Genomic DNA, 24,319 nt, shown 5'->3' with positions numbered 1-24,319 from the left:
TTCGACGGTGACGAATACGGGCAAGTCTCGCCGGAAATCCGGTATCCATCGCGTGATCTCGTGCACTCCCTTATCTTTTCCCTTTCGTGGAAGAAAAATTCCAGAAGCCGCGGGATGCTGTTGCATGTTCGAAAGTGTTCTACCCGAGAAAATTTCGAAACGCTTCCTACGTTTACTTAGTTTATCACGCGATTTACGAGAGAGGATTTTCTGGCCGAGCTGACAGACAACTTTATAGTCGTTCCACGAGTTTTTCATGCGAGAAAAGCGATAGCTTCTTATAACGGAAATAGCTGTACGCGATTGTAAACGTAAGGGAAATTCGCTAACCGACAAATTTCGTGTCGTCTTCGTTTTCACATCAAGTTACTCACGAAAGTATTTGAACACTTACCAGAGAAAACTTATAAAATTATGAGAAAACAGATCACGTTACGTAAAACGTTTAAAATTTTCGTTTACATTATAATGAAACAACGCTATCGTAATTAATATTGGTAGGATTTGAAACTAATTTGAAAATGCATATGGAAGTTACAAGCTACACATTGCAAACACATATATATTTAATCAAAATTAATATATACTATGAATAATCATCTTTTACATAATGTATAAACATATAATACGTGTTAAATATGGTCCACTAAATATGTATCGAGTGGATAATAATTTAATATTGTGGATAATTGATTACGTGCTTTTGTGATCTTTGCAACGTGTATACTTGCATAAAATATCTTGTACAATTTATGTCCATTGTAAAAAGTATATTACTAATTAACAGTGGATTGTTGATTTTTATGAATTCATAGGAAATCTGAAAGTGCAACGTTGCACAAAATACACGCAATACAAAAATGTGTAAAACATCCCAAGCATAGTGCTTTCTTGGTGAATCAAACGGTTTTCCTCAGAGTTCCTAGCTTTTCAATTATATTCCTAAAAATATTAATTTGTACAAAAATTGGCAGTTCATTAATTAATATACATCTTACGCGATCTGATAAAGGTATTATAAAGGTCTTGTATATTCTGGTATTATCTCAAATTTCTTCAAGTTTTTATTTTAAGTCTTTGTATATACAAATTCCTATATATTTCGTCTATTGCAAAATGATAACTTGAAATATTTAAGTGGCTCATTTTTTGTATATATTCCTCTCCTACTTTCTACTTTGTTTTGTCTTTAAAATTCAACAAACAATTGAATATTTTTTATCTAGTATTCGATAGAACCATGCTAAAGAGAAAGCAGATAGCTGATTTGTGATTTAATGGTTCGACATCGGTGAGATGGTTTTATTAATGCAGCAGCATCCCCGTTAATTAGAAATCAATTAACTCACCTGTCGATTATTCGGATACCTATTAATTAAACTCTCGATCATCTGCATGCATAATAACCATACCGATATTGGCATAATTAGACACTCATCGAATTGGTAAATCATATTAATACGTTCGACGCTGAATAGCGTTAATTAATGTTAAGATCGATCATTGACTGAATTCTCTTTTTCTTATTTTTCTTACTTAGGTTTACGTATTTTTTCCTTCTTTTAAACTAGCTGGCTTAACCAATCTAGATACGATTAACGCATTACGATGCTTAAATTCTAAATACGTGCTTGCTCCTCAGGCTACATACATATAATTACTGTTGCACGACCACTTAAAACCAATATTAATGATCACTTGATTATTGAGATCACGTTTCAGTAACACTCGCAACTGGATATTATTCGCGTGATTTAGATCGAATGCTACGTACAAGTTGGGACAAATAACCTGTATTTAATTTAATAACGCGTCTAAATTATATAATTGTTGCTGATTGTCGTAGACTTTGATTAATGTTCTAGTAATTGTTAGACATGTATGATGCAATATCGATAATAAGTAATTATTGAAATGATTATGTTTAATAGTCAAACATTTTTCATTTCTATCAAGATTTTGTAAATATATTTTAAAGTATTCAGAACCAGTTCTAACCTTTGATCCAAAAAGTGATTCAATGATCTACTATCATACGGAGAAGCTATCAAATTCTTCTAACTAAAGTGTAGGTCTATTTCAACTAAATTTGTACACAAGAATAACACTGTTGCTTCAAAGATCTTAAACCAAGTCCGAATAATAATTTTATAAATTATGTCGCATTCTTATGTGTTTTCCTTTTCGTTCATACGACGAGTTCTACAAAATCGAAATTAAAATATCTTTTAAACTAATCAATATTCAATTATTTCACTTGGATAACATTTGTGTAGGCTGAGAAGATAATTCGAACTATGCAAAAAGGAACGTGAGTTTTCATTTTAAAAAATAATGCAACTGCAAAATGCATATGCATCATTGCACTTATAAAATAAGTATGGTCGTGGAAATGTAGTCCTGATTCGATTATTCATCTTCTTCCTCCAACATTTCCTTTCGTCTTAAACGAAGGAAGAAATATAACTTATCCAACTTGTATACACCTTGGCCATTAAATTTTGACAGCAATCGCAGCTATAATTCACAGCAAATCGTTATTCAACCTCGAACTCGATCATCATCATCACCACTAAACGTCGACAATTTGTTCTCGCGTGCTCTTATCTCATGTTCTCGATCTAAATCAAAGTGATGCCCAGCTCCGAGTGTTAAGATAGCGGGCGTTTAAATCAAAGCAGCGGTTGAACGCCGTGCAACCAGCAGAATCCAATCTGAAACCGGTGCTTACACTTGTTTTGCTATTTAGCCACGGTACTACAGAAGAAGGATGCTGATGTGTCCCGGAAGACCACCCCAGCCGATACCATCCACCGCTTATGGGGTGAGTGTACGCGATTTCTTCCTCTAGAATAATTTTCGTTCTAAAGACCCGTTCAGACATGGCCAGCAGTTTAGTCAAATGACAAGTAAGAAACTCAGTACTAAAATTTTAAGATAGCGGTCAGATAAATCGGTAAAAATAAATTGCTGGATATATCTAAATGGTTTTTAGGCATCTATAGCTGAGATGACCAGGTCGCTCGATCAAAACCAGAAGAATAAATTATTTCTGATTGGACGACTACGATGAAGATATGAGATGTTGGCACACTATCCACAAGCTGAAATGACACAGGGGAAAGGGAAATCGTCCGACTCAGCCAATAATAACAATGTGTCTGAATAGGGGCGTCACTGTTTTGTCTGTCGGTTAGTACGAGCGAACGATTCCTCTTTTCCCAGTGCCGTTTCAGCTTGCAGGTTACTGCCAACATCTCATCTCCCTAGAGTAAAAGTCGTTTCAATTTGATTAACACTGTGTTTACACGAGTGAATTTGAACAATTTAAAGTCGATCGGTTAAATCGTTCAATCAAAAGTTGCCTAATGTAAACGATGTTTAAAGGCCCTAAATTCTAAACCTTTAGTAGTGAGTTACTTACTTGTCTCGCTTGACTAAGTTACTGGCCATGTCTGAACGAGCCTCAAAGGAGAAAATAGAGGGAGAAGAAAATCACGAGCCGCATTTTCAGTGGCAGATACCGAGCGGATGCTATCTGAGGTATACAAGAATCTTCTCCGGGGCGTACGCTGTTCAGAACTATCGAGGACAGAGACAGGACGCTTATCAGGAAGCGAGGGCGGCTTATCGCGAAGTTCATCCCATTCACGAGAACCAAGGTCAAGCCCAACTACCTGCCTCGTATCCCCTCGGAGACTGTAAGTTTCTGCATGTTTCTGCACGTTTCTACATGCTTTTGTCCTAGTATTACTCTCCCCTTGTTGTTGTATTAGATCTTTGGGTTCCGATTGCACACAGTTTCATGCGATTCCTAAGTTTACAATATTAAAGTTCACATTATTTACGTTCAATGCGGGAGAATCTCTACAATTTTTTTCTTTCACGAAGAATATTGAAAAAAAGATTTTTTCTTGCATTTACTTAAAAAGATGTCTAGAATATGCGTTAAACTATTGAAAAATATTTAAAAAAAAGTGTATGACATCATCGACATCGAGCTTGCTCTTCCTCGATAGATGTATCGAAGCCGCATTGAGTGCGTTAATTTTACATGATTTTGATAATTACCGAAATACAGATTCAGATTTCGTACAGACTTCTCGGAGTTTTCCACCTATCATCTCAGACGTTTTCAATGGAATCGAACGTGATTATAAGGCCTAATTATATTATTGGTCATTGTACCATCGTTTTATAAAATAAATATTGCATATTTTTAAATACAAATGCTCTTGACGTGTTTCATTGTCTTAAGTAGAAATTAATAATCGTAAGAATCTATCATAAATTTACTATAATATTATAATTTACTATAATATTATAATATGTTGCAATACAACGATGTTACACACATAAACACAAATAATCTTATACAGACACCTACACAGGCATTTGAACAGGACGCTTACACAGGTAATACTCACTACTGTATAGAGAGTGGAGTTCAAAATCTTTTAAGGGACCATGGGTCACTACGTACAGTCAGTCTGAGAGTGACTGGCTAACTGTCAACAATCCATAAATTCTTTACCTGCACACTTTGTTAATTATACCATATCACTCACTTATACAGGGTGGTTGGTAACTGGTGGTACAAGCGGAAAGGGGGTAATTCTACGCGAAAAAAGAAGTCGAAAATATAGAATAAAAATTTTTCGTTTGAGGCTTTGTTTTCGAGAAAATCGACTTTGAATTTTCGCTCGGTACGCCGGCGGTACGTTATAACGGATCTCACTGTAGATCGTTGTCTTGATGGAAAAATTAAAAAAAAAAAGAAAAAAACCTCTTTTTTTACGTGGGGAAATCTTCACCGACACCTTATCTCATCGCACGGGACGGGACAAAGGTGCCGGCGGATTTTTATCGGCTAAAACCCCACGGGCGGGCCTAGGTGTACGAGTGACCGTATCTCCGGGGGTACTTCCCAAACACTCATAGAAAGCAATACAACATTATAGGCAAGGGGGGGCCCCACTTGCCCGTTGTATATACGTTCTAAGATGATATTTGGTTTTCCACCTTGGCTTGTCCAGGAGTGGTCTCGAACTCGCGCGACCATCTTACTACCGCATACGCCCTTTACGAGCGTAGCTAGCGAACCCGCCGAGTATTTACTAGTTGTTGACTCATTATGTTCATCAAGTTGTCCTTATACTCTGGTATAAGAAAACTCTGGTCTTCAGTGTTGCTACAACGAACACGTGTTTTACAGCTGATGACCAAGATGGTCAACCTCAAAATATAGAATAATAGAAAATATAGAATATATAGAATAGAAGATATAGAATAAATATTTTTCGATTGAGGCTTTGTTTTCGAGAAAATCGACTTTAAATTTTCGCTCGGTACGCGTGCACGTTATCACATCTCGTTATAACGAATCTCACTGTAGATCGATGTCTCGATGGAAAAATTAAAAAAAAAAAAAGAAATTTTATTCTATATTTTCGACTTCTTTTTTCGCGTAAAATCGCCCCTTTTCCGCTTGTACCATCAGTTACCAACCACCCTATATTTTAAATACATTTGGTCCTGTAATTCTGTTTAATAAATATCACCTAATATTATTTCAACATAAACATTGTGTCTTCCACAGATTATTTATCTTAACTTTAAGATTAAATTCTAACAATATATAAAGCAATATTGTGATTTAATTCTCAAGAAAATGATTAGAGCTTATACACCTTGTTCTATTTCTAGAAGATATTAAGTTAAATACACACCTACATTAAAACTTCCTTTTATTACTTTAGACAACTTAATGCTATGTAATGAAGCTATTTGCAGAGTGGCTTTATCAACATGCCGGGCAAGAATAATTAACTTACAAATGTACGAAGTCACACAAAATTCCAACACCATGTAATACTTGATTCTATCATTCTACCTTTTATAACTATTCATCAACTCGTTCATAAATTTGAAATGGGACAGTATTTATAATACCTGCGAACAATCTTCGTAATCGCGGTCAGAATTTCCATTTTATTCAAGTTGCAGAGAATTCTGTTGAAACTGTATTGCAAACATTAACTTCGTTCCACGTACGAATATTTCGCGGAAAACGAACTAATCCATTGCATCCAGTTAAATGGATGGATGTGTGTAATGTTTTCTCACAAATGTCGTGCTCCACTGGGAAAATGCCAAAAAATCCACTCGATCGACTGATTTAAACTTTTTTTTTTTTATTGCATTTTTTACGAGAATTAGACCACGAGGAAAAAACGGGAATTAACTTTTACAGGGACTTTTTCTAACTGTTGTCGCAGAAATATTTCAATGCGCTGGCTAAAACAAAGCAGGGGACGTAACGACCCCATTTGCGGTCGTCCTATGCACGATCGCGGAAAAATTAGTATCATTTGCGACTTGTGCACAACAAAGTGGTAACTGCTACTAACTGGTCCTATGAGACCAATTGTAGTTTACGTAGGAAAAATGTCACGGTTTTTACATCTATCGAAAAGAAACACAAGCTAAGACGTTAAAATAAATGTTCAGAAAATAGAATTGCACAGAGATTAATTTTATCAGAGATTAAGAACAAAATAATAAAACATATAAATAATAAAGAATTTCCAAATAATAAATAATACTATAGATAATACAAGCAAAAATCAAATGCCAAATCAAATTTGAAATGATAAATTTTATTGAAACGACAATTTATTTTAACAGCGTTCGAATTAGGAAATTCAAAAACTTATTAGGAGATATGTAAATTAGAATTAAAATAAAGGAATATAATTTGGAACGCATTATATTATGTGAAAGTATGATATGGATTTGAACAACATAAATAATATTGGAAATTGTATATGTATATACATACTATGTTTGCCTTATTTGTCACATTTGATCTTCTCATAATTATTTTAAAAATTCCAAGCTTCTACGTTTATAACATCTATCCTAGTCTGGTCTTCGAATTTTTATTTTATTCTGGTTTCAACAAACGAAAATATATTTAACATTTCCATGAAAGCTTTAGCATAAAATTCGAGACAGTTAGATGGTTTAATTCAACAAATGATCTCTTACTTTTTAATTTTTCGTTAAATAATTACCTCTTCTCCTATGATTCCACAAACTTTTGTTATATCGACTTGTTGCTATCATCAGAATTCGTTCATAGTATCGTTATAAAAACTAAACGTTCATAAAAATGTATCTGAATATAAAACAAGCTTTCACACAGTACTTATACAGACACAACGATATAACCCCTTTTTAGTTGAAAACATGTTCCCAGGGGAATACAGGACACAAAGTAATAGTTTCATTAGAATTTTAAATCCAGTATCTCTCACTGTATCCCGAGGATTCGATGCGCCAACAATTTCGACATTTTTTCAGTTCAAATATTTCGCATCCTACGACGAATGATATCGGTTCTTCCTTCTTTTCTTGCCTTTCTCCTTTCTCTCTTTCTTCATTATCACTGCATTTAATACAGTTCCAGTTCTGATTTCGTTGAGATTAAAGCAACTTGGAAAGAAATTACTTTCCTCTGTTTTTAAAGAATTTTCAGGGAATCATCGGTTCTGTCCAGTTCGACCTTTTTCTCATTCCACTTCTTCCACTCAGCCCACCATCTTAGCCTAGTTCGAAGCTGAAAATGCAGATAGTCGCAGCGAGCTCTTGGGACTTCCTTTCGATCCACGATCTTCGAAAAATCATCCATCTCCGGCAAGTGTTTCCCCTGTTTCTATCGATTCCCCCGCTTTCTCGTGTATTCCATGTCACGATATTTCTTTCTCAGCTTCCTGGAATTATTTTTCGTAGATATTTTTGAAGCATTCTTTATCTGTTCATGGATATGTATGTCTTATTTATTGGAATGCTTTTGTTTACTTGTTTTACCTACTTTTAGTTATTTTGGTTGTTCTATTTGTCCAAGTCTGTAATTAAAGGAGTATACTTAATTGTAATTTAAAGTCTTAATTCAATTGAATTCCGTAGCTATCAAACGCAGAATAAAATTAAAGCTGTTTCGATAAATAAAGAAACTTTTACATTGATCAGTGAAATTAAAAATTAACTAAAAATGTTGGAGTATTGTATATATTATTATATACATATTTAATTATTGTATAATGTATTTCTCAGTTCAGCAAAATAATTTTACAATATTTAGGTGAAATAATAGTACGAATCTGTATGATTCACAAGAACGTGGAACTGTTTCAGTAAAAATTGATTTACGACTGATTTCCATTTCCAGATTACTTTGACTTATCGCTGCGTTATTTCATGGTCTTGATTTTTACTTACGGCACAATTTCCGGGAAAATGTTTCCCGCTCGGCCGCAGACAAGCCGTTCTTTTATTTAGTATCACGATACTCTCAGGCGGAATTAAAAAATAATTCTCCCTCGCGAGATTTCTCTGTTCTAGCTAAAGCGATCTCTTTCTTCCTTTTAGCCTGTGTTTTCGACTTGTTTTCATAATTTTTCTTACCTTGCTCTGAACAATCGTTTCCAAAGGTAAATAATGAGAAGTTTAATTTTAATGGATTTCGTTTGTCGCATTGAAAGCAATATTTAATAAATATTTTATGACGGTTTATCTATTGAAGAAGATATGATTGCTGTTGAAATGATACTGTAAATAATAGTTTAATTTATTGGTATTAATAGTGTAATATTTTTATAGTATCTGTTATAATGAATACGCTTTTTATAGACAAACCAGAACTTTGTAATTTTACAAATATTTTTTAATCTTCCACTCATGAACATTTTAAATAAATGCAAGATGTGTTTCCTCAAAAACAATCAAATCTCTTTTACTATTCCGCGATGAAAAGATTACAAGAAATAACGTTTCACAAGTCACACGTTTCACAAGTAAAATTTTGTTACTATCCGAATGTTTATGGGACCAACTTGCCTTTCGCTTTGATTTTCTTGGTACCTTAAACTTTAAACGTCAGTAGTTCTAACGTTAAAGCATTTGAAACTATTCAAAACGCTGTTCCTCGTTTATTATCATACCTAAAATCCACACTGGTATCACGAACATCCATGCAAATGATCTTAACTCTCGACATAAAAGCACAAGAGAACGTTTGTGTTTCTTCAGAGGCGACAGAAAAAAAAGCATCGCAACGACGTCTATTTGGCAATAGAAACGGAGTGCTTTCCGCGAACGATCTACCCCTTTACGCCACATTCTATTTTTCGACGCGAAAATCTGACGGAAAACGTTGAACAACACTCACACGTATACGTGTATATGTATATATACAAAAACATGGGTAGTCGGCTGCGAAATGAAAGAGTGCGAAACCATTGTGCATCGAGTGGTTCGCTGACTGCACTTGGCTGCTACGCTACGCGCGAACCCGCGCCGATGGTTTCGCGCGTATCGTGGCCACTTTCGTGGCCCCATTTCCGCTTTGCCACCCTTTCAACGCTGATTTTTCGCCGATTCGCACGTTCCACGATCCTCGATCAAAAAACAAAGATTCCCTAAGAGCGAAGAGCCTACGTAAGAAGAACCGAGCTCTGGGTGACGCGACTTTTGGAGTTTTAGGTATTGAAGTTGGATCTTGGAATTTATTTAAAAATTCAACCTACACTTTCTCAAAGAATATTAATTAAACATTGCAACTGCTAAAATATTTCGAACAAATCAATCTTTCCCAAACAATTACAAATCCAACACGTCATACGTACACTTCCAACTAAATCATTTAATCACCAATTACCGTACTTGATGCGACTATAATTAATTGACTAAAAGAAGAAATAATAGTAACTCTAACGATTACAACGTTCCGTCGTAAAATTTCACTCACAATTCAAAGAAACGTATGCAAGCGTTATTAAAAATAAAAGTCCCCCTTGATATACCCGAGATTTTTCAGTCACGTCAACCGAATACCCCGGCTCCCATAATTTTTCACGGCACATCGCGATGTGGTCGCGTCGACTTCGCCTCGAAGCGACAGATTACGTCGCGTTTCTCGTTACCGCTGCCCCCGAAGGCATGTTTTTCACCCAACCCTATATGAATATACAATCAGACGCGATCGACCTGGTGTCGTTGCCATCGCGGTATACAGATTAAATTTCGATAAAAAGGCATGGCCGCGAAAATCGACGTTGCCTATCTCTTATCTCGCCCTCTGGTCTGCCCTCGCTTCGCAGCTTCCGTCTGGCGTCGCGATGGCGTCCCAAGTGACTGTAATTCGTACGGTAATTACGAATTAACGAGCGCACTCGGGCACACAGGGCGGTGTTAAATTGGTCCCGCGGAGGTTTCGCCGAAATTGCTAGCGGAAACACGACACATCGCAAGTAGCCCACGGGCGAGCAAATACGAAGCGAAATCGGATCGTGTAGTTTCATGGTTGACGAATTAGCAGCAAGCGTTTAGCGGATTCTTCGTTTGAAGGGATATGGGGTAGTTCGTGCCGTTTCAGATGCTTGATATGAGGTTCTCAATGGGTTTGTTAGATAATTAGCAGATACCGTTTTAGGTGAAGTAGAAGAGAATAGCTAGAGTAAAAGTTAAATGGCTTTTCGTGTTGCGATTTCGTGCTGTTATACTTCTTGTATTTTTCTGTTGTTTTGTGTTTATTGTTTCTCTTTCATGTTTTGTTATTTAATACATACATATAATTTTTACTGTTATAACATATATATACAGGTGGTTGGTAACTGGTGGTACAAGCGGAAAGGGGATGATTCTAGGCGAAAAAAGAAGTCGAAAATATAGAATAAAAATTTTTCGTTTGGGGCTTTGTTTTCGAGAAAATCGGCTTTGAATTTTCGCTCGGTACGCGTGCACTTTATCACGTCTCGTTATAACGGATTTCACTATAGATCGTTGTCTCGATGGAAAAATTAAAAAAAAAATTTTTTATTCTATATTTTCGACTTCCTTTTTCGTATAAAATCACCCCCTTTCCGCTTGTACCACCAGTTATCAACCACCCTGTATATATTGTATTAATATAAAAGTGAGTAATGATTATAAATAAAAATAATAAATGTATCATTTTTAAGGAAGTGGCAAAGAATAATGAAAAATGAACCTAAGTAGGTTAAACGGTTCTTATGTTTTTGTTTTTCTCTTTTTTTTGTCCTTCGAAATCATTTAAAGAGCATGTATTGTTGAATATATCTATTATATTATACTATAGTAGGTAATTAGGAAATACCATCTTAGTTGAACTGGAAGGGAATAGATGGAAACGAAGAATAAATAGCTTCAGTGTTGCGATTTCTCATTTTATGCTTGAGGGTTATTTAAACCTGTATTTACTTTATCGGGATATATTATATATAATATGTACCTGAGGACGGGTAAATTGGATGATTATCGTTATAACTAAAAATTCTACATTCCATTTTATTATCGAAAGAGAACAGAGATGTATGAAATTAAGTGGCTTAAACGTTACCAATTTTATCGGTTAATATCTATTACTTCGAAATAAGAAAGACCTTCTTTCCATTGCAATTTAATAATAAGATAAAAACTAGTAAAATCGTGTGATAGAATATATTTGGATAGGAATAACGCTAAACACCAAATGGACTTCGGAAATCCGTAAGAGGACAGACTGTTGAAATAGTATTTCGTAGAAATCCAGCAGCGATACAGCACGTATGGAGAAGGATTGAGAGGACTAGTAGGATGAAATTTTGAAGGTAGCTGAAATGGAATTTCGAAGGACTGTGGAACGGAATTCTGACAGGTTGTATGTTAGAATTTTAGAGAAACGAAGAATGAAATTTTGAAAGAAAGGAAAATTTGTCAGATACACAACACGTTTTCTCCATAAACATTCCATTTTCATAAATAACGAAATAAATAAATTCCAGTAAAAATATAAAAAAGCATAATATAAAATAATAAATATCGGAATGTTTCTAATTTTTGTGAAATTTTGAAAGAATTTGTATTTCAAATAAGGATAAACGTTTCTTTCTTTGATTTACCTTCGTATATTAGCAATGAAAGTTGAGTTTCTTTTTCAATCCCAGTGGAAATTTTCGATCCAAAAATGACGAACTCGATGGTAGATGAGGTTCTAACGGGAGATTCTGAAAATCAGGCCGTTCGCTTAGAGCCGGGAATTTCCCTGGTGGTACGCGACAGTAAAACTTAATTCCATCCATTATTTAATTTTATTTGAATAATGCCGGCAACTTGAATTATTTAAATTGTTTAAATTGCTCGTGAATGGCAATGAGCAACGAAACGGTAGACGAATTGAAGGAATGCGATTCATTTAAAGCTTGGCTAAACGCGATTGTTCATAGTCCTTGATTCGACCCCCTTGAAAGGATTTATCGAGTTGGGGAACTTCAAGTATCAAGTGTACATTAATAGCCCGAGATATTTGTTCACCGGCGTTGCCTTTAAGTTTCCAGCCGTCAGAATAATATTTTAAATGTGATTATTAGTCTTCGAATTTTATATATTCATGCGACGTTTAAAAATGCAAAAATGCGTATAAAAATAAATTTCAGCAGATGAAATAAATCTTTATCTAGATTCTAGTCTTTTACTTGTATTCATAAAAGTATAAATTTGCGCAAAAATTGCAGTTTAGTTATTATTCTACGTATTTCTTAAATTTTTTTCAGAAATGTCAAAAGTGGTCACTTAAACTGTGGACTTTCTGCATTTATCACCTTTAAAAATTTAGAGAGAGAATGAATGATAGTTAAATTTATTTCTTTGTACATTATGCTTTCATCTTTTTTAACCATAGAACGATTAACATTTACGATCATATATTTATCTTCCAGTGCATGTAAAAGTTGAAATAAATTTTTCTAAGTCCTATAATTTTTTAACCATATTTGAATAGAATTTCATTTCTTTGTACAAAATGATTTCTATCGAACGATGTTATTGTGAAAGATAACATTGTACCATTACAAGACGGCACCTACTGATGAATTCCTGTCTTTTCTTTTCAATTACTGCTTTTGATAATGTCGTCAAATTTGACATTTCATTATCTACATGGCAAAAGTTGATGATTTCTGTCATTTTTAAGTAGATAAATTTATATAATACATTGACAGACTATCAAAAGGAAAAAAGCTCTATACCCAGTGGTAGGTCGTTGTATTCATTTCAACAAATGCTAGCATATCATGAATAAAAAAAAATACAGGGATATATTTTCAAAAATAACTTAATTTTCATATTTTCCTCATTACTACGCTTATGAAAAAATTACTTGTATTAAATAACATCCCTCTATATACCAAACAACTCCTGTATAAACGCATACTCGACAACATTAATCCCTCTTGAGATATTCCACTGTCCTCATTTAAATGTAGTATTATTTTCGGTAGTCCTCAAGCGTGTTATAATGTTTAATACTCGAGCCTCTGAATTCTATGTTTATTATTTTGTGTTTACTATGAAGACATTCGAGAAATATAATTTTACAGATTAACAAGTCACAAAAATAAAAAAGACTCACAACCTTCAATATACGGTTTTGTACGGATTTCCCATATTTCAACTCGTCAATTTCGTTACAAACATTGGCAAGCAGGGGATTAAATTAGGCAAAAAACATAAAAACAAGCGAACACGATCTTGGAAGGAGACGTGGTGAGGAGTGACTGGGTCGACCGGTAATTAAAACCCCCGAAATTTTATTTCCGCTCTCGCGGAGGACGCGACCAACGTGTATTCCGCGAAATCGCCCAGGCTGGGCAAGCAAAATGAACGACGAATAAACGAGAAACAGGCGACGTCGCTTGGATAATCCTTAACCTCGTTACGGGACTATTTCGTCCAAGTTTATGCAGAGTCGACGGTCGTTCGGACGGCACCGTCTCTTTTAATGAAACTGCTAAATTAACGTCGATCCGCGACGTCTTTACCATTTACGCGATACGCGAGAGTCGTACATGATTCGAAAGATTATACGAAGATTTTATTCTGCAGACCGAGTTCAATAAACGTTTCATAGAGCTGTGTCAATCGTTTCGGCAAATCAAACGATACACGTGTCGAGTTGTGGCAACAAGATCGAAAATAAGTTGTGATAAATTGTTCTCTGTTAAGTAGATTTATATTTCATTTAACCCGAGCTATCAACCCCACTTACATTTGTTAGTGTTTTGACACCCTAGTAATATGCCAGTTTGATAGATCAATCTTTTGGAATTCAGCGACGCTTGCCATGAAAATTGTGCAAACAAGATATTTCTCAATTAACAGGTATTCGTTTCGTTGTATGATGTTATGATACGCATTTGTTAATAATTAAAATAGACAATTATAGTAGCTTTTAACGGGAATCAAGAAAATTATTATCAAATGTATCTTCTGAACGATTTAATTACAAAAACTAGATTATAAATAAAGAAATAAAATTGAAATTGAATCCCTTACTTTCAATATTTTACATACCTCTGCTTATTATATGCTTTCTGTACGTTTTTACACCTTTTAATTTCTCACGAATATTTAGCTATAGTTATAATCTAACTAAACAATATAATCATAATTATAATTTTCGTTATTCTCTAGATAAAAATTGAGACTATATAAAAACCAATGAAATTCTAAATAAATCCTGACCAATAAATCCTAAAATATATTTACATTTCCTTCGAAAAATTAAAATTCATACCAATAAATCAAATCTATCCATTCCATTTATTGCGTAGCCAAGTCACGCGAAATCGAGTTTCATCGTTGTGCAAACATCGATCATAGCACAATCTAAACATTTTATCCGTCCCGACGCATATTACAACAACTTTTTTTCTCCTCTATCCGTTAGACAAATTCGTCACTGTAAATATATTGATTCGCCTCGTCCACAATATCATATATCGATCATAGAGATATATCGTGAGCCAGTACATATTCTCTCAAACCATCGCTAATAATGTCTAGATTGCACATATTTATGCAAATTCATGTTAACAAAATTAACAGAATAGGATTTTGTTAGAATTTTTTACTTACCTGTTAAATATTATAACGAGTACTGTACTTTGGCTATTTTACGTATAATCGGGGACAAAGGTAAATAGACAACTAGTGGAAGCAGATGACAATGAAGTTTCGTTAACAAAATATTACTTGCACAAAGATGTAAATGTCAATTTCGATTGCATATCGATAAATAAAACTTAAGTATATGAAAGTAATGCCAGTTCGATTAAACTTCATTGATATTTACTTTGCACATTGCCGGTTCCCTATACATTTTTGCATTTTGAAATTTCCCTTAAGTGCATAAATATCCGCAATCTACTAATAACTTTGTAATTGACACTGCACTCAAGACTAATTAAAATAATAATTAAAAGTGGAGCTAAGGGGAAGAAGAAAAGAAACGAAGAGAAAGGGGAAAAACGCAAATAGGGAGAAAATAGAATGAAATAAAGGACGTGTTGCGAGGGATGAAAGGCCGTATCAATCCCCGGCGAGTTTCAGCGTTATCAGGGATTTAAACTTCATTACTTCAATGGCTTGGCAACATCGGAGTAATCAGCCGTGAAAAGTTTACAGATTCTGCGCTTAACTATCCGAGCTCCGGTCGTTTCGTGAACTTCTTCAGAAAGCAATTTCACTGTAGTCCGGTGCCGTCTATCGTAACACAACTACGAACAACGCGTGTATATACATCGTTCCATGATATTTCCTTCTTTTTCATTTTTTGTCTTATTGACTGACTGCTTTATCGTATTATGCCCGAATCGTTTCACTTTTCCGAGGATTCAGAAAAACGGATTGAACTGTACGATCGATCGTGCTGACACAATGGGACCTATAATTCGACCGACTCGGCATTGCAGTTTTATAATTGAAAATATTCGTATCCTATTGGACAAGACTATTTGTATGAACGTGAAACAAATTCGAGAGAAGTTGTAAGAATTTTATATAATTAATTGAAATAATAAATTGGTGTGGTTCAAATAATTTTTTGAACAGAAGGGTTAAAATAATTCTTATACAGGGTGGTTGGTAACTGGTGGTACAAGCGGAAAGGGGGTGATTCTAGGCGAAAAAAGAAGTCGAAAATATAGAATAATATTCTATATGAATTCTATAATATAATGTATTTTCGACATAATTAATATAATATAATTAGTAAATGATTCATGGTATACTTCTTCTTTACTTCTTATTACTAATTCTTGAATCTTTGTTACACTTTGAATCGTTGTTATAAAATCTGTTTACTCGTCGTCAGCGTTCATTATTCTCTCGAATTGCAGCGTGAAACGTTGCATATTCCACTTGAAAAATTCGGAGTAACCCTTACATGTGCAAAGTAGTAAAAATCTAATTACCATACTTTACGCATCCCTTGATATTATACGATTTTTATTTGAAATTTTTTTTCATACAACACACAGTTTACAAGTAATTTAAAGCGGTTGAGGCAGGTAAATCACTCTATTGGGAGTCGTTGGTCACCAGTTGTAGATTACGTGTTACACTTCAGTATAACAGGGTCTCGTTGAAATCGAGCAAACCTGCACATCATTTATACGAATGTTACTAACAAGAAAATGTGTGTGTTCGTTAATTCATAATGGGAATTCCTTTCATTACTTTTAATTACCTCGTAAAAGATAATTACAGGTAAAGTTGCATAGATATCCACAGTATAGTAATGACGAGAATAACTACACCAATAACCAAAACCAATAGTATTAGTCAAACATCACTTTCTTTCAATAGAAAGCATCTTATCCGAAAATCAAAAAGCGTTGAAAATTCGTGTTCATTGACTCCTTTTAAATCTCGTAAATATTTCCTATCGCTAGCTAAGTTTAGAACGTAACACGAAATCGCGCGACGTATATGACACGTTCTGCATACAAAGAGCGTATACCCACGTATAATAAGAAAATTTATGAATATTCCAAAGGAAAAAGGAATATGCGACCGTGCCACGATCACCTGTGCTTACGAAACGATCATCTATGCTTACGAAACGATCATGACGGATTAAACGGATTTTCCATGTGGCCGAGAAAATTTATGAAAGCATCGATAGTACTTCGATCACGGTTGCTGCGCCCGCGCTTGTTCAAACTTAAAACGATTACATTGTACATGGAGTAATTCAAGCTGGTTGCCATTAAATCAGTTATGGCCGGCCATTTACGCAAAACATTATACCGGTTTTGTACAAATTGCGTTTTGTTCATCGAATTTTGTCAAGCGCGAATTTCAATAATTAAACTCGGGCCGTGGTGGATGGCGGCGCATTTTCGTTTAAACACATCGCGTAATGGTAATAATTTAAATTGTTCGGCCAACGAGCGTCTATTATTTTCCATCGGAGGTTGCCTTGGTGATCCACGGAAGTGAATGGTAAATTACCAAGGAGCATTTAGGCCGCTTATCGTATCACAATTGAGCATTTAATCGTTGAACAATAACAGACAACTGGTAAAGGGAACGTGTCTCCACTACCTTGTATTGCTTCCACGGTATTCGGTTATTTTATTGTTCTTCTCTGCTCATTTTATTGCAGTTTCATTATGCCGGATGTTAATTACCATTCGATGTTTATCGAATTATTTTACACTCTAGAAAATTTGCCATTTCGTTGTTTAGACTCGATTTAAATGGGGTAATTTTTCAATTACTTTTTAGCATGGAAAAGAGCACTTTTCTATTTATTATATGATATATCGAAATTTAATCTCTAAATGCAAATTTCTGCTAAACTGGCTGCAGTATGAAAATGATTTCAGGCAAGAATTAAATAGTTTCAAAGGGAACATAACCCAGTGTAATTTATATAGTTTTTTGTAAACATGTAGAGATGTATTAGGTCGTCCGAAAAGTTTCTTTCGTTTATAAGGAAATAATGGATACACAACATTTTCCGTTTTCTATTATCTTATCGGATTACGTATGATCCATTTTGTTCTATCAAAATAAAGATCACAACTTTCGACAGATTAGTATAAAGATGCATCGTTGTAAAAGACGGGTCTGTAAAAGAAAGACACTTTTCGGACAACCTAATAGAAGGTGATGTAGAGGGTGACATACGTTTTCTTAAACGGAGTTATGTAATTTGTAATAGACTAAACGATCTGTCTCGGTATTCTCCACAAAAAGACCTATCGACTTATGTCGAAAGATGATGGATTTAGAAAATTAATTAACTAATTTGAAATATTCACTTTTATTTTGTACGGCCTATCGTATGGAAAACAAAGAAAGACGTAACACGCTATTTTAATATTTGTACAAATTGAACAAAAACGTATACTTTATACTATACTTGTTGTAGTCATATTTATATGTATCAAATTTCATTATAGAAAAGAGAACATTAAAAGGCTGCAACGTATTCAGGATTTAAATTACTTAATATTAAACAAAGTATGAAATGATCTCCTCGCGACTTTAAAAAGTTCGTCTTCGAAGAGATTAAAGACGATACCACGTAAGACTATCTCAGTAGCTTGTACGACTGAAACAAAGGATCTGGAAGTATTTTCCTATCTTTCCCCGGGGTCCCGCAACATGAATATCTCCGCGACAGTAAACACGAAAGGACGTGAAACGACAAACGTGGCCAATATTAAAATCCGAAGAAAAAGAAACAGCAGTCGAGCCGGTCGATATCGAATCAAACCATCGAGACGAACAGAATCTGCTTCCACGTATCACCCTATTTTTCGAGCAACACGTTCTCAGCGATATATTCCCTCGCGGAAATAAAATTTTCACTTCCTGGAATATGTAAGGATTAAGTGATCTTACATTGAAGAATTTAGTATCTAGAAAATTGATATTATATAAATATAACTTTATAGCAGATTATATATGTTCGGATGATTTAAAACGAATCAGTGGAATATGTTACAAAATTAAGAAAATAAGAATATCTTTAAAGTTTATTTGAGAAATTTGCATCGAGTATCGTTTACACACATTGAAAATATTATTGTTCGATTATTTAAGTATACATGTTCGTCATTTCCATGAGAGAATAACATTTCCATTTGAAATATATTTCGTGGAAAAATCGCACATATTCCACAGATTATTCCTAGATTTATACGTAGAATAGAACGTTTTAATGTCCGGTTAGACCAGAAAAGAAATTCTTCCATTAAAACATCAATTTCTATTAGAAACTAGCACTTCTAATTTCCATAGGTTCCATTACCCCATACACGAACAAATTTCTTATTCGCATAAGTTCTTATTCGACTGGGTGTTTATTCACCAAATAAACTCTTGTTTCTTATTTTTATCCATTATCTGTTATATGAATCGAATTGCGTCCAATTTTATTCCCCACTAAGCGACGAAAAATTACTTAAAATTTTGTCTATCGTGAAGCGCCACTCACAATCACTCGGATATTCTAGCGGTGAAAGACAAACGAAGAAAAAAAGTGACGAGCGGAATCCGGGGCATCGGCGATCGTTCAATTATGGAAAGCGTTTTCGAGGACAGTGTGCGGGCTGCGAACGACATCGATCGGTCGAGCTTCCATCTGATCGAGATTCTAACATGAGGCACGAGACTCGAGGAAGCACAGCTGCCGGAAATCGAGCAGGCACCGAAGAAAGGCACCGTTATGTTGAACGTCGTGGCGCCCGGAAAGCTTGTTCTAACCTTGCAATCGATACCACCGTTCGTTGTCGAGACTATTTTCGCTTTGACGCTGACCGTGCTCTTGGCTGTACCACTCATCCTTCGCGTTCAACATTCTCTAGTACGTGCACTTTGGTTAGGCTTGCCAGAATTCAATCCAGTACCTGCGTACGTTCGGTGTTTCCTTGGAATTTCATACTGTTTCCATTGAACGTACTTTGCGTGAGCGCATTTGACAAAGTAATTTAATCGCGCGGGTGATCCAATTATAAAGAAAAGTAAGAGAATAATTTCAAATGTATGATAAAAAATGGAGGTAAAAAATGTAGAGATTGACAAAGTTAAATTATGATGTGAAAGATCGGACTTGTAGTTTTAAAATGTAATCATACATTTAAGAAATATCTCTGTATTTTTCTTTGTAAATGAAGAATTCGAGGGACATCAAAAAAATAGTACAGACGCATTTCTCCAAATTGATTCTTTTATACTCCTTTGCTATGTAATAATTAGAACATGGTGTTCAAAAAGTAAAGAATTTACGTATGAAATAGAACAAAATTAAATAAAGAAAAACGTTTTGCCAACTTTTGAAGCATAAAGCCCCTAATTACGTCAAAGACGAAAGATTTCCAAGGAACCCACCGTAGGAACGAAGGCATCTCCGAATATTTCCCAAACAGTCCCTAAACGAATTATCCCCAAACATCTTTTCCCTTAACTTTGTCTGTGAAACGATATACCATAGCAATTCCTTATACCAGTATACATCACACAACACGCGACCTAACACGTAATCCAATCAAAAATCCTCTGCTTTCGTTTCTTGCATCCCTGCTTCGTCGTACGTTCGTTTGCGCACACTGTCGGAATATCCAATGCCTACACCGCGTGGCAGCAGGATAGCTCGATGAAACTCACCACGAAGACCTGGCAGACTCGGCAATGTAACGTGCACAAAGTGGAACAAAGTCGAGATCGCGTGGTGACGACGCATTATCCAGTCTCGACGTTCGACTCAGCCTCGAGCTCGAGCGCGGATTTCCATTTGGAATCGGCTCGAAAGACGATCTCGACGCCCATTTTGCAAGCGAGTGGTGACAACGTGAGGACGGAATATTGGAACGCTAAAACTCGGGCAAATGTGCAGGAAGCACGAGGAAAAGCGGAATCAACGACGAAACAGAACGACATGGTCCTGAAAGAATCTTCGTCGTTCGTCGCCACAAATTCTGAATTACCAATCGTCGACATATCTGCGTTTGATTACGACGCATATCGGTTCCAACTGGTAGAGGCTGCTTTGAGGAAACAGTACGACGATTATCAGCCTCCCGGAGACGTCGTCTTGAATTCTATTCATTTAAATAATAATGATTCGACGGTTGCTATCAGATTGAACGATCGGTACCATCATAGTCTGTTTGACTTTATCGAGGAATATTACGATGCCACGAAGGGGATGAGCAAAAAGGAGACAGAGTACCTCCATCCGTTGGATCACTTTTTGATAAAGGGGACGCAGAAGCCGGAAACTGTTGAGAGGGAAACGGAAACGAAACAAGTGGATGTGGTTAATGCTGCTGGTCAAGGTGAAAGATCGCCCAGGATTTCGTTTTATGATGATACTGCTATGGGTTCGATGCAGAGGAGGCAAGGTATGTTGTACGAGAAACTACGTTGTGTAACGTTGTTGGGATGGTTTTCGCGAGAACATGAAAAGAGATAAATCGGATGGAAAAGAATGCTGGAGTATTTAGTGACGTTCCGTTTACACTTTTATCGAAATAAAATAGTCGGAGAACTTATCGTTAATTACAGTTTAGTTTTTCTGCGAGATGAACCGTTTTTCGTTCCTTTTTGTTACCGTTTCTTGCTTTATATTCAGTGGAACTCGTTTAATTCTACAAATTGATTGTATCAATTTAAAAGTTTGTTAGTATCGAAGGTCTTAAATATTTTGTAACAGTAGTAAGAAAAGCTTTTTTAATAATTAAACTCTCGCAATTCGCATCATATTTCATCTAAATTCAGTGTACTATCTTCTTCAATAATGCATAACATCAATCTCTAATAACGATTCTAACAAATTCTTTAAAAACCCATAGAAAAAGGCTAAAAGTGCTAAAAAGAAAAATAATCATTCACATAAAAATGTGAATGAAAATTAAAAAAAATATTTTAAATAACTGCCGCTTTTTCACGTAAATTATAGACTCGATAACGAAAAGAAACTTAAGACCTCTTAAACCAAGACCGTCCAGCGCGGGTGCCGATTCAACGACGTCGAGAAGATCCATGTTACAACGATCTTCAGGCAAGAAGAACGTGACGAAATTCTCAAAGAACAATTCGAGCACGGATTCGGTCAGCTCGAAACGAGACACGCTCTCAGGCTCGCAGAAATGCGAAGACAAACGACAAGCTCCGTCATCCATCGATGGAGTTGAAAGAGAATCGACGAACTGTATGACGATCAGCTCCATCGACACGGAAAGCATCCGCAGCGAATCCAGCAAAGCTCGCGATGACCATTCCGGACAATCTCGCGACTCTTCCGTTGCCTCCAGGCGGTGTACTTCGGAGAAACCTCAAATTCTGCCTTGGTTGACAGGAAACCCGCGAATATCCTTTAACCAAAAGTACGGAAACTCTGGCAAAACGTCATCGAAGATGTTCGAAGCATCGTGGAGAAGCTCGATGATAAAGAAATCCAGCTTCCTGAGTAAACAGAAAACCAGCAAACAGCCTGATCGTCAGAGTTTAGACTACGTCGATCAAATGTCCACGGATTTACCTCCGTTGAATATGAATTTTGACAGATCCGACAAAGACGGATTAAAGCTCGACAACGCTAAGTTGAGTAACCAACTCGGCAAGTTAGAAGTAATCAAAAGCGAAACCGAAGAGTTACCAAGGGCAGATTTTCCCACAAGTTCCGCGATTGATTTGTCTTGTAGGAAAAACGATTCTTTGGGCCACGTTTTGAATCAGAATTGTCCAGCAACGAACGCCGCTGACAAACATCGTTCACCAGCGAAGAATTTGTCCGAGCGAAACTCGCCAAGTGGTCAGGTGATCGAAACGATCGACTCCTTGGCAGAGATCACGCAGCAGCCTCCCGGAGAGCCAAGGTTAGCGCAGACTAGGTCGAAGAAGACGACGAACGACGAGAGCATTAAAGAGTGTTTGAGAAAGTCGTCGGCGAAACACGACCAGCCGGAGAAACTTGGGAAAGTTTTGAGCGACAGGAAACAAGGCTCGCATACTGTCGGCCCTGTATCGGCGAAACAACCACCGAAATTGGAACTTTCTACTGACACGTTTTTCCAGCAAGTGCTTCGTGGAAACATCGACGATTTAAGCAAGTTTAAAAATAACGAGAAACGAAAGGAAGTATCGAACAAAGAAAACGAGAATATTAGAATGTTCAAAAAGGACGTTAAAAAACATCAAGAGAATCAGCAAACGAATGTGGATTCGAGTTCGGCGAAATTGAATGCGTGCGGGAGGAAAAACACGATCGATTCGTTTCGAAGTAAGAACGAGGAGAAGACAAGCGACGTTAATAGAAGAAAAGCTTTCAGCGCGATCAGAAATTTCGGATCAACGAGCACTGCTAAAAGCAACCTTTTGAATGCCGGTAAGCTGTCCTCCATGTCGAAGAGCTCGCAACAAAGAACGACGGGCTCGAGGCTGAACACCGGTTTGCATGATAATGTGATTGGCGCTCGATCGATGCAAATCAGGTCGAGCAAGTCCCCGATGGGCGAGAGGAAGCCTTCGAGGGATGAAAAGCCGGGAAGAACCGAGGTGAATCGGCCGGAATTGAAAGAAAGTGGTCCCGATGGCTTAAAACTGCCTCGTCGTGACTCCAAGGCCGGCATAGCGATGCAGGTCGGATTGAAGAAGTATATAAAAAAATTGAAACGGGTGCTATCCGATCGCGACAACACCGATATAGGCGAATTGGCATCTTTGAGCCTTACCGACGCTATTTTGCCGGATCTAGAGTCGACTTTGTCGTCTGTCGAGGTGCAGCAAGTACAGGATCTGTTAAACATGGCAGAGAAGAAGTCTGAATTGATGCAAAACAATTTGTCTGGACTTAAAAAGAAGGTTTTATGATGGTTTCTTTCTCTGTTTCCCTCTGTGTATATTATTATATATTTTGTTAATATTATTGGAATTATTGTATATTTGGCTTGAAAACTTTTTGCGAAGAAGATGATTTTATATTTGAGAGCAGTCTGATTCTATAACCTTTGGAAATGTAATATAATTTGGTATAATATAGTTTGATATAATTTAATGCAGTTTTCATTGATTTTGGTGATTTGGATGATTTTATTGTCTGTGTGTTCATCCAATTCGTATTTTGACTAAAAGTAAGTCTTTAAGGACGGTTTGTTTAATTACATATTTAGATTTTAGCAAGCAAGTTTAATTAATTTGTCTTTTGAATATTCTTCTTTATAATATCATAAACATACAATTTAAATGTCTACTTGAGAAGATAAAGTGGAACTAAACTGTAGGAATTGGATGGAGGAAAGGTTCTTGCACCTGTTACCATTTTAATTAAGTCATTCAGATAGTTAGGCTGTTATTTATGACAATAATCTCGTCGCATGGTAAATTCGTGGTTGTTCATGAAATATTAATAAATAATATTAAGAATATATCCATATATATATATGTCAGAGATGAAAGGACACCG

General features: G+C 35.9%; 2 protein-coding genes across 2 annotated transcripts in view; both read left to right on the top strand.

Annotated features, from left to right (window-relative positions):
* Positions 1–24,319, top strand: part of LOC117216183 (fibrillin-1-like) — an 87,642-nt gene that overhangs the window by 53,239 nt on the left and 10,084 nt on the right. The window contains exons 19-20 of the mRNA XM_033462732.1: positions 2,750–2,824; positions 3,515–3,701. Of these exons, the coding sequence (XP_033318623.1) occupies positions 2,750–2,824; positions 3,515–3,701 (262 nt within the window). The remainder of the gene's footprint in view (positions 1–2,749; positions 2,825–3,514; positions 3,702–24,319) is intronic.
* Positions 19,377–23,727, top strand: LOC117216159. The gene is made up of 3 exons (XM_033462692.1): positions 19,377–19,720; positions 20,498–21,257; positions 21,815–23,727. Exons 1-3 carry the CDS (start codon positions 19,583–19,585, stop codon positions 23,725–23,727), a joined length of 2,811 nt encoding a protein of 936 aa, XP_033318583.1. The 5' UTR covers positions 19,377–19,582.

This window comes from Bombus bifarius, unplaced genomic scaffold (assembly GCF_011952205.1).
Source record: "Bombus bifarius isolate JDL3187 unplaced genomic scaffold, Bbif_JDL3187 scf7180000010252, whole genome shotgun sequence".
Lineage (NCBI taxonomy): Eukaryota > Metazoa > Arthropoda > Insecta > Hymenoptera > Apidae > Bombus > Bombus bifarius.
This window is presented reverse-complemented; position numbering and strand designations above follow the sequence as displayed.